The sequence below is a fragment of the Scaptodrosophila lebanonensis genome, unplaced genomic scaffold (genome assembly GCF_003285725.1).
Source record: "Scaptodrosophila lebanonensis strain 11010-0011.00,11010-0021.00 unplaced genomic scaffold, SlebRS2 tig00000171-arrow-arrow-pilon, whole genome shotgun sequence".
Taxonomy (NCBI): domain Eukaryota; kingdom Metazoa; phylum Arthropoda; class Insecta; order Diptera; family Drosophilidae; genus Scaptodrosophila; species Scaptodrosophila lebanonensis.
Window position 1 is genome coordinate 723,023 of NW_022060603.1, and position 11,798 is coordinate 734,820.

At 42.4% G+C, this 11,798-nt stretch overlaps 2 protein-coding genes across 2 annotated transcripts; one reads left to right on the plus strand and one right to left on the minus strand.

The window, feature by feature from the left end:
* Positions 1 to 86: 86 nt before the first annotated feature.
* LOC115629923 lies at positions 87 to 2,361 on the plus strand. The gene is made up of 2 exons (XM_030526528.1): positions 87 to 1,601; positions 1,748 to 2,361. Exons 1-2 carry the CDS (start codon positions 161 to 163, stop codon positions 2,215 to 2,217), a joined length of 1,911 nt encoding a protein of 636 aa, XP_030382388.1. The 5' UTR covers positions 87 to 160; the 3' UTR covers positions 2,218 to 2,361.
* On the minus strand, positions 2,281 to 5,477 carry LOC115629922 (dystrotelin). Its single transcript, XM_030526527.1, has 7 exons — positions 5,211 to 5,477; positions 4,930 to 5,155; positions 3,991 to 4,868; positions 3,837 to 3,921; positions 3,288 to 3,405; positions 3,056 to 3,221; positions 2,281 to 2,997 (listed from the first exon to the last, which is right to left on the minus strand). Exons 1-7 carry the CDS (start codon positions 5,440 to 5,442, stop codon positions 2,642 to 2,644), a joined length of 2,061 nt encoding a protein of 686 aa, XP_030382387.1. The 5' UTR covers positions 5,443 to 5,477; the 3' UTR covers positions 2,281 to 2,641.
* Positions 5,478 to 11,798: the final 6,321 nt, after the last annotated feature.

Genomic DNA, 11,798 nt, shown 5'->3' on the forward strand with positions numbered 1-11,798 from the left:
GCACTTGTTGAATAATCGTTTTTGCGAGACTTATCGAGTCGCAGTTGGGTAGCCCTGGCTAGATTTGTAACAGCTGTTGGCGCGCTATTCAGAACGTATCAATTTTCCTCTATTGGCGAATTTCTAGGTTTTTTTTTTACAATTTTAATGTAATCCATCTATGGCTATGCTGCCGTTAGTTGAGGAGGATATTCCAGAATTCCTTCTTAAGCGCAACAATATTGCCTTTTGTAATAATCTGCGTTTGCGGGGAAAAAACAAGACCACTTTGATTCTAACCCGTACTCTAAAGTTCTATGAGTTTCGCAAGAAGGAGCTACTACACTATATAGACTTAAGTGGCACCTGCTTGAAAAGCGTGGCCAACGAACTACAGTCCTATGACGGTCCCATAAGCAGCTTCCTCATCCCCGAAGACCTGGCTACTACCAGCAATGAATCGATCTGCTACACTATGCTGCGTGACGCCGAAGGGCTGCCCCTCAGCCTGGGCAAGTACGTGTGGCAGGGCGAGCATGTGTACGTCTTGCTTCGCTGCTGGCAGATACTCATTGTGCTTCGGCGACCGACATTGCATGGCGCCAACTTTGAGCTCAAAGCAGAGTACAACAATGTGCAGGACTACAGGATAGTGCGAGCAGAGATCGAGTATCAGGCCCAGGTGGAGCTACAGTTTACGAATGGAAAGCGCAAATGCACTAACTTCGAGGATGGCTCAAATGCAGTAACTAAGTTGGACACACACGTGGACTATAGTAGCAAGACGTTGGAACGTCTGGGGCAGCGTGTAAATGAGGCTCGCGCCGAGTTCAACTTGCAGCGCGCCAACACCCAACAGGACTTTCAGCGCGTACGAGATCTGGAGACTTTTGGAGCGCCGGGTCTGCGGTCGCCTCTGCTGGAAGAAAAACAACTGCTCTCGCGTTGTGGCGATGTGTGGACGCGAGTCTGTGGCGATTACCTGGTGCTGGGCACACTGCTGGCAAACAGTGCGGGCACCAATCGTTTGAGCATTGCGCGCGCTGTCCGCCCACTGCTGAAACTGGAACCAACAGAAGGCCGCGAGTCGTGTCAGGGCTATAACTATGCTTATCGTCTGTATGAACTGCCACCGGCTAGGGATGGCCAGCCACCAGAGGACTATGATGAGCTGGCGCAGTTCTGGGCGAATCAGCAACAAGAACAGCGTGCTCGTCGTTTAGATTGGCGTGCTCTAACTAAACCCCAAGTAATGCCCGAGTGCACAGCCGTGTTGCTGGTTCGTCTTCAACTGCAAGACTTGCTGCTGCTTGAGCGGCTGCAGTTGCTTGCTCTTTACGAGCTGCTCAATTCGGACGGCCGTAGCAGCAGCTCTAGGCAGCTCTTCGTCGCCACCATCGATGTATGTCAGTTACTGAAAGAACATTGCCAGCACGCTCCCAGCTTTGCGCCCAGCTCCATGCATCAGGACTTTCTGGCAATCGTCATGACGCAAACCGCTCACTGTGGCCTGAATCTGAAGTTTAGAGACCCACAAGCTTGCAAGGAGTTCGAGCAGCTGCTTGTCAGTAGCTTGGGCTTTGAGGCGTTCCAAAATAAGTGTGACAACAACGGTGTTAAGGGTGTGTTCCAAATACCTTCTTTACAGCTTAATTGGGCAATAAATAGTAGAGGTGGAGGGTGGATTATGGACTACAAATCTGAATTATATGTAAAAATGCTAGGAATACAACCTTATCTAGTTCTTTATTTTTATTTCGCTTCTCAGAAGACGATATGGCTACACAGCTGTTTGATGTAACTCGTTTGGATTTCAATCATGGAAGGGATAACGAATCTAGCAATTCCAGCTGCCAGAACATTTTCTACAATCGCCAGCCCCTATCGCAATGGTGTGGGACTCTACTTCTACACGATGAAGCTGGAGAGGAATGGCAAATATATTCCCGAAGTGAGGCAATGTTGTGTCTGCTGCTGCGTCTCTTGTTGCGCGATATGCTGCAGCTGCATTGCAACGTCACGCTGATACGGCTTAAGAATGAATGCAGTACGCCGGAGGCCACGGCTCTTCACTTTGAGGCGGCACTTCGTGATGAGCTTCACGCATGGCAGTTGTCGTTACAGGAAACGAATGACACCAAGGAGCTGATAAGCAGGCAAACACATCTGCTTGATCGCCAGCTTGTCACTGATTTGATTGTCCAGGAAATTAAGTCGCAATCGCCTACCGAGGCTTAGTCAACGAAACTGTACATATTATTAGGTCTATAACAAAATTGATCCATATTGGATAAGAAGTAATTAATATATTTACACATTTATTTGTTTATGTGTCGTAAGGCTTAAAAAAATGAATACAGTAGAGGTTTAGTTTCATACGAACTAATCGAAGAAATTATTCAATCATTTTGGGAACATACAATACTATTGGAATATGAAATTCAAGAGAACCAAATCGTTTCGGTCTCATAGACCTGCGACGTTAGCTGCGAATTGTCCGCCACACATATACATAAGTCATTAAATATACGAATAATCAAGTCAAACATAAAAATATCTGCCATAAATGACACTGCTCTCATTTTGAAATGCTTAACCGTAATTTTTACACTAGCACTTAGTGATTGGAAGGCTTTAGAAATATTTTAAATATGCCGATAGACTATGTGCTGCAGCGTCGCTGCTGCTCCTCGCTCTTAATGATGCTGTCCAGCACATTTTCCAGGTTTTGGGTGGCTGCCGACAACTCGGCATTGTCACTGTAAGAGTCCTCGACAATTTCCTTAACTTTGTGCAGCAGTAGCTTAAAGTTTGTCATTTCGGTATCTCGCATATCGAGGGAATGCGACTGTTCCATTAGAGTGTCGAGCGTTATGGGCAACGATAGAGGGGCGGGCAGCGAGCTGGGACCCTGATTGAGGCTAGACCTACGCTGATCGAACCATAAACTGAGATCGTTCAGCGAATAGTCCGATTTGTTGGCCTCTAGGTAGCTGCGATTCAAGTCGGCGCCATTTACTGAAAATATAATGAAATTAGCTTGCGGATCTGGATCTCGGGTATAAGCTTAGCTCACTGGAATGCGATAGATTGGCGCCAACGGGTGCGTAGACATCGTAAATGTTAGTGGTGGGACAAGGCATTGTCTGAGGCTGTATGGGAGCAGACACTACAAAGCGATGTGGTGTGCTTGCCGTAAGAAAAGTGGAACTCATCTGGGGCACAACTGCATTCGAGACGCGCTGAAAAGAGTAAAACACAACTCTTTTGTTATCTTGATGTTAAGTAAAGATTCCATCATTGCTTACCGACAACTGACGCATGTCCTCAATAATTTGCAGCAAAAATGTTTGATGGGCACTTAGAAATTCAGAGATTTGTGCGCTGGATGTTGTGGACAACAATTTAAGTTGCATTTCCAATTTGCTGCGGAAGTAAATATTTAAATATGAGATCTACTATGTGTAAAGCAGAATTGTGCAATTAATTGGAATATATATGGCAAAGATCAAATGAAATAATCCAAATCAGTATAAGTGTTTAGATTGGAAAAACAAATCAAGAATTCAACTGATTCTCCAAAGAGTAGGTATACTACGCAAAATACTCCAAAAGTGTTGTTCCTACAAGTATGAAGAAGCTAAATAGCAATTGTTTCCCCTTTTAAAGTTAATTATTAATTTCATTACGATTTGAGAGCAGTGGTTTTGATTCAGAAAAGCGCTCCACTTTTATGTTGTTCGAATTGTAATTTGATAGTTAAAATTGTTGGGTCTGTTTCGCAAAAAAAATGTATGTATATACATTATGTGTGGACAGAGGGTGATTCTTTTGCGAGAGACAATTGAAGAACTTACACATTTTGCTGCAGCAGTCGATCAATAATGGACTGCAAGCGTTCCGAGGCATTGCTGGCTGTGGTGGCTAGACCGGTTAGAGAGCCTGCAAGCAAAGGAGATAGACAAACAGATTTAAATGCTTATTTAATGATTTTGCTAATGAGATACCCACATAGTTCCTGTTGCTGCTGCAGCTGTTGTTGTTGGATCTTCTGTTGTGGCAGTTTCTCCTGCTGCTGTTGCTGCTCTAGCTGCTGTTGCAGAGGCGTCTCTTTTAGACGCAATGTGGTATCGCTACGAATGCTGGGCGACTCAACGGGAATGGGCGCCAGCTCTGTGCCTGCGGGACCAGGGGAGCCAACAGCGCCTAAGGCAGCGCCACTTTCATGGGCATTGCAAAATCCACGACGCTCTTCCTCCTCGGCCTCGGCACGTTGTGTCTTCTGCGTAAAGGACAGCCAGCCACAGAGACGTGCCAGGCAGTATGTCCAACGTTTAGGGGGCTGGTCCTCCGCAAAGACCTCGCACATGCGATGAGTTCGCTGGTGCTTGCTGTTCACAAAGCCGGTGGCGAAGCAGGGCAGGCACAGCGAAAAATCGCGACACACCTGGCACCGGAAGCGGATGCCAATAATTTGTTCTATTCGGCAACCGGCACACTGATTGCTGTGTATTAAATGCTGAGTGTCCTCGATTCGTTTAATCAGCGCCAACAGATTGGCATAAATGAGGAAGCGTGTCTGGGTTTGAGTCCACAGATTGTGGAATTGATACTCGTTGAGGCCAGCGCTGTGGTGGCAGCGGGCAAAGCACTGCTCCATCATTTGCAACACATTGTGGGATCCATAGGCCTTCGCCTCGCCCAAATAGCCAAGCAGCTTGCTCAGCGTATTCAGCAGCAGTTCGAACACATAACGCGATACGCTCTGAGACTTGGGATCTGCAAGCAGAGCATAGAAGTCGGCCACCAAATGCTCACTACTATATAGCTTGCAAAGCAGCAGGAAAGTAACTTTGATCTCCAACAGCGAAATCGAGTGTCGACGTTGCCTGCAAAAAGTTGACTTCAGTATGAGGACAAGGGCCGGATAAAAAATCCCTTGCTGCTTACGGATCGTAAATGTTCCAAAAGAAGTTTGCCAGCAGTGAGGTGGAGGTATCCAGTTGATAGTCGCATGCCTTGGAGAAATGTCCCAACTTCTCGCAGGCAAAGTAGATGTCGTGCAGCAGCGAAGTCAACTGGAATGGAGGCACCATCAGCTGCAGGTTGCCATTGCCGGCAGGCATGCCATGGCGTTCCAAAATGGCCAACACCAACTTATAGGGTATTTTGCTGGCTGTATGAAGCACTCTTCACAATTTGTTGATCACATCATACTTAAAAATACTTACTGTGAAAGATTTTCTGCAGTGCTACGAATTTGCTGGCACAACGATACACTGTGTATTTATAATTACCAAAATCCACTTGTAGTTGTGCCATAATTGCACTTAAATTGTTGTTGCCCACTTGTTGCTTCTGCTGCTGTAATTGTTGTTGTCCTTTGTTGTGCGCCAAGGCCGCCACTGCAGCGGCACTTGCACGCACCTTCGTCATTTGTGTGCACACAGCAGCCGCATGCATTTTTGAACTATTGCCACTTGGAATTTGAGAGTCGGATTTTATATTTTATATCTGCTTTTTACATTAAAACTTTCGCGTGGCGTCCTTTTTGTTTGCGCTCCTTGCGTCTTCCCACAGTATTCGTTAGCGCAAAAGTCAAATTTGAAACGCTTGTGCGGCAACACTGCTGCGCTTGCGCCGGCAACTCTATGCCAGTGAGGCCACACTGTTTCCATATCGAGCAGCCCTGGTACTGAAACAACGCTGCCGCCGGTTAAGTTTAAACATTTAAATTAATTGCGAAAAACATATAAATGCTTATGACGTATTTTAATTTAATTTATTTCAATGTTACGCTCTATTTATATGGAAAAACCTACAACACGCATAATATATATAAAAAAAATATTGTTAAACAAGATTTTGACTTATGAGAGTTGTAATTATATCGAGGGCAAACAACATTTAACAGAAATTCAGCTTGCAATCAACTTTTAATATCACAAGTTTTGATTAACTAGCCCTCCATGACCCAATAAGATTAAAATTTCAATTCTAAGTAAACAATTTAGTATTTCTCGTATTTATTTATTTTAGTTTTGGAGTGCGCAATAATTAGCATATATTTTCCAATATTAAAAATATTTCAAATTAAAAATACTTTTTCGGCGAAAAGCTAAAAATTAAAATACAAAATCAACCCACTTAAGAGTTTCACATGAGATTCGCGGAGAAGGGTGCACTAAGTATTTGAACATTTTGAAATAACAAATAAAACTGCATGATTATTTTTTTAAGTTTTTCACTTACGTATTAGTCCTATATTGAGAATCGTGGAGGATGTCTAATGCAATGGTGTTCTATTTTCAATCTGCTGGTCTACAAGCTGACAAATGATGTTTTCCCTGATGTGGCAGACTACAATGCGTTTCTGTGTTTGTTGATGCTGTGTAGAAGAACGCATTGTTGCCAAATGTCATAACTCGAAATGGCACGCAGTTGCAGACATACATATGTATACTACATACTCGTATACTCGAGAATATATATAGATATACTTGAATAGCATGGTGGGTGCATACATATATACACCTGTATACTGGAGTCTCGAGGAAAAACGGAACAATTGCTGGCGTCCAAATGCCGGACAGTGCAGGCAGGCAATAATAAACCGGCAGTCATTGACAATGTCGTTCCCATAATGGCACTCCACTGACTACCGCCGTCGCCGTCGCCGCCACCGCCACCACCTCCCTAGAACATCCCCATCGGCTGCCGGCGCTGATGAAGAACAACTGCTGCAGTGCGTCGACAAAACGAAATGACAGAGAGCGCAACACCTACAATTGTCAGCGTTGTCGTCTAAATGAATGAATTAAGTCACCCATGTGACATAACTGCAATGACCGACCGACCCACCGACCGAGCGAATCGACTCAACTTGACCTGACCCGGACGGGCCGGGTTGGGTCGGGCTGGGTCGGGCTGGGTCGGGCTGGGCCGGATTGAGCCAGGAATCGTGCAGTTCAGTTCAGGCCAACAGCAGCAACAACAGTCCCATTGTTTTGTAATTGTTGTTGTTGCTGTTGTTGCTGTTGCTACTGCTACTGCCGTCATTCTTGACGCGATTGTTGTTGCTGCTGTTGTTGGCATTATGTATTATTCTCTGCACAATGGGCGACAACATCGTTGCCAAAGTTATGTGGCACACACGTACGCCCACACTCAAGCCAAGCCCACGTACACGTACACGTACGTACAAGTGTGTATGCATGTACATGCATGTCCCGCACACCCTCGACCGCCACCCGCTCACGTGCTTGCCATCCGTTGGTCTCGTCGCGCCTCAGATTGGACGCAGTACAATAGAGGAATGCAAATGGCGAATGGACGTGGTTGAATGCACACACGGCCAGAAATAAAAGCGTCCGGTTCCACCCATCCATCACATTAGCATTAGCAACTATATTTATGTATTTATAATTAATAGATAAGTTGACCTTACTTTGCTAACAAAGCGAAATGATTTCTCCCTAATTATTATTTTGATTGTGCTTTTGCCGGCTTTGTGAAGGATTCTTCCTAAATAGGAATGGCGGGGGCGTGTTCAAAGAACTTATGGATACCACACAGCAGTGATTATTTCAATAGAGAGGGCGTTTAAGTACTTTATTAAAATTCTAATTACAAAATGAAAATACTATAGAGCGACACTGCTTAGACAAATTTCACATTAGTGTACAAAAGTCTGACATAAATGATTCTTCTTTTTGGTTATTTAACTATAACAGACTAAAGACACACCATGCTATGCAAATACTCTATATTCTACACTTTTTAAAGTAATGTTAAAGTCTACGAAAATATATAGTCGTCACATATGTATGGTCCATGGTGTCCATGGAGTAATACGTGTTGCATGTGAAAGTTTTTTGCTTATTTAGTAAGTATTACTCTGAAATTGACAATTTAATGGCTAGTCAGATTTAATGATGCTATTTTAAAAACGTAATTTTAGCTGCAAGTATTTGTCGAACGTTCTGCAGATGCACTCCTGCTGATTTGAGGTAACCATAGACCCATCACTGCCAATGCTGGTGAGTTGCTTCCTTTAGTCCCAAAATGTCCTGGAACTAATCTCAATGAAAGTTTATGGCCTCTGCTGCTCCTTGAATGTTGGAAAGAATCCTGCATGTCTATTTCTGAGCACCAAAACATTGAAATATTATATTAATTGAGTTTTTAGAATATATAATTTAGAGTACAAGTATATAATTTGTAAAAACATTGCCAACATTCTCAAAAACATTTAAAGTGAACCTTTCTAATAAACCTTAAGCACTTGAAGACCCTTTTGTGTTTGTTTAAAATATCCTCAACATATTAGGTATGAATATTAATTTGTTTTTAATATGAGTTCCTGAAGGCGTGCATGGATATTGGAATTCTATAGTTTTATACTCCTCTTGCAATATATATTTGTAAGCTTCTCGACATACTTATACATACATAGCTGCCAAGTTTAATGAAATAAATAATTAAATGAAATGTGCTATGCTGGCAGGAGGTGCAATGCCTTTTCACATCCCTAGTCTCAGCTCTCTGTCACTCCAATTACGGCCATTTGTCTCTTTCGCTGCTTTTCTATTGAAAGTGGACCCATTTGTTCGTCCAGTGTAGTATGTCCAGCGTGCCAATTAAGCAACAAAAGGGTCGGTCGGGTCACTTGGTCGCTTGATGGTCGTCGTCCATGCTGACGACTTGGCTGCCATTAAAACGAGGCGACGTTGCGCACTGTTTTGATGGAACGAATGCGAATGGATGGCAGGACCGAGCAGAGCTTGATGGGTCGGTACCGTCCGTGGGCGTCCGTTTTTAAAGTTATTCCCTATTCTGCTGGCCACGTGCATTCGATGCACATTTTGCAACAAACTTGGCCAAATTTTACAAGCAAAGGAGACCAGGAAATAGGAATGGTTATTAAAGTCAGAATCATGATGATGGCATAGCCACGCACTCATCTCGATTCCCCACTCCACTCCTCTTGCATTTTATTATTGTCTGAAAAATGAACGACAATAAGGACGACAACGACAACGACAACGGCAACGACGATGACGACAACGACGACGATGAGGACGACAGTGATGACAGCGTTGCCGACGATAACTTGAGAAAGCTGGCAGCATCTTGAAAATAGTCTCACCATCATTTCAGCGCCTCTCAGTCGATGCTCGTTAGCACTAATGGGTCGGGCAATAGCGGCACAAACTGAGCTCGAGGGTCGCAGTCTTGCGAATAATTTACAAAATTGCACAATCTGTAAGTTAATTAGAAATGCCGCAAAGAATTTCCCAGCAGGAAGTCGGAGAGTGCAAGTCATTGCCGGAATATGAAGCATGTCTTCTTAATTATGAAAACATTCCACACACCAACTACTTACATATTAAGGAAAAAAATTGCACAAGTTGCAATTTATAATTTTTAATGCAACAGTTGTGGACTCTCTGAGAAAAGATTTTTGATTCTGTCTTGTTTATGGCATCGAAAATTTAATGAAAAGTTCGTAAAAATTTCAGATTGGCAGCTTAAATCACTGTGGACTCGTACAGAATTTTTAATCATCCTACTAGATGGTAATTAGAAGTGGTGGTAGTAGTAGCGGAGCATTGGCCAAACAAGAAGGATAAAATATTTGAATTTTTAATCATCCCACTAGATGTTAATTAATGGTGAATCAGAAAATATTATGAAAGGAATTGAGAGAGAGAGAGAGAGAGAGAAAAGGTAGTCAGAGTCAGAGTAGTCAATTATTTTTAGGCTTTAAAGCTCAAATTGTAGTCCAAGTAACCTTCTATCCAGGTAGTATTGCCAGGCTAAGAAATTAAATTCCTCCACGACGCGTCGTCGATATGATCTGATAACATCGATGTGTAGCTTTTAATTGCTAGAATCTTACCATAAGTAAGATGATGTACGACTATTTTTAGATACAAATTTGTATAGCCAATCAGTCAGTCAGTCCGGCTGATCTAGACAAAAAAGTATATAATAATTTTCCTATATCCGTTCCTAGACAGCCAAGCGTGAAGGAATATTTGAATTGAGTTCAATTCCAAAGAATTAAATCAGTTTTTCATGAGTTGGTAGTTACTTGTATGTTTATTTGTGTAATTTTTTGGGCGAGAGAATTCTTAAATAAATTGTAGACTGCAGAAAAAACATTCGCTCATGAGCCATGGAGATCATCTTTGCAAGACCATTTAACACACTTCATATTTTATGAAGTGAATTGGCTTTGGGAAGCGTATGCATGAATCGGCAATAAAGTCATAAATTAATGCTCATTTTAAATGGTTTAACAAAATGAACAACCTTGTCAAACAAGTGCTCAGCCGCAGCAACGACAACAACAACGCCACCAACAACAACTACAACAACAAAAACAACAATCAGTACATGCATTAACATTTACGAAAATGGGCGTCCATTTCAGGCACTGCTGTTGCCAGTTTCCAGTTGCCCTCCAACCCTTCCGCCTACTCTCCTTGTCCATCTGTCCACCACAGCATTGCAACTGCCAATCCAATTAGTCGGACAGTGTAAACAAGAAGCAGCAGCTTCAGCTTCTGCTTCAGCTCGCATGTGACTGCGGCTGCTGGTAATAAAAATGGAAACAACAGCGGGAGCACGAGCAGGAATAGTGGATGGAGGAGCAGGTGGAGGTGCAGGTGGAGGTGCAGAAGCAGGAGCAGAAGCAGGAGCAGAAGCAGGAAGCAAGAGCAACCAATCGCACGCGTGAGCACGTGAACAGCCGTTGTTTGTCTGTTTGTTGTTGCTGTTACTACTGTTGTTGTTGTACTTTATTGAAAAGTTAATGTGGGTGACCGGACAGAGTCAGCGGTCGCATAGCAACTCTCTTTGTACTCTTTAACTATTTATGGGGTCGGGTTGTTTGTGCAGTATGATTATTTTGTCGCGCCTGGCTTTTGACTCTTCATAATCGCACTTTGGAGGCCAGAGAGCGCACAGTGTCACCACAATGTAGTTTGGCTGCAAAAAAAAAAAACAACGACGTCAATAGTGTTAGGATAAGCACGCTTTGTAGATTGCAGAATTGTGGATTATTTATTTTTCAACGAAAGTCTGAAGCTACAAAACAGCGTTAAGTCGATTGAAAAATCAATTAATACTATGTGTATAATGTAAAAAATGATATATTGTTATTTGTTTGGTATTCTTAAGCAGATTAGCTTAATAATTTAATCAATTATTTATGTATATGTATATTTAATATTCTTGCCCACTCGTACATTATTGCAGGCTAATTGTCTTTATTTTCCTTATTTGTTTATAAATATATTGATATATCTGCATGAAGGAGTTTGCTCCTAAGTTGCTAAGTTGTCCTTCATGACCTTTCCTCCATTGTCCTTCTAACGACAATATATTTGTAGCTGGCAAACATGTTCATGAATACTACTCCATCTTCACGGCAGAGGCTCAAAGATAATTGCTTGAAATATTTGTCTAAGAAAATAATAATAATAGCAACAATGTCTTCATATTGGCCAGCAAGAAGTAGAAAAACATAGATCTTGATATTATCTACTATATGGAAAGGTCCACATATTTATTACTTTTTATCAGCTAGATAGAAACTGTTGACCACTGTGAAGTGGTTTTAATATCAATTATGAGCAACAACAAAATTAAATTTGGGCGAAATTTGCGAGAACAAGTTGATATCCGTTTCAATGAGAGTGCCCTTAAAATTTAAAATTAATTAATTTCAAAATATTGTATTAGGCGCTGCATTTAATTTAGGCTAAAGCTCTGACTTTGCTCGTGTAAAAGAAAAAACGGGATGACTTCGG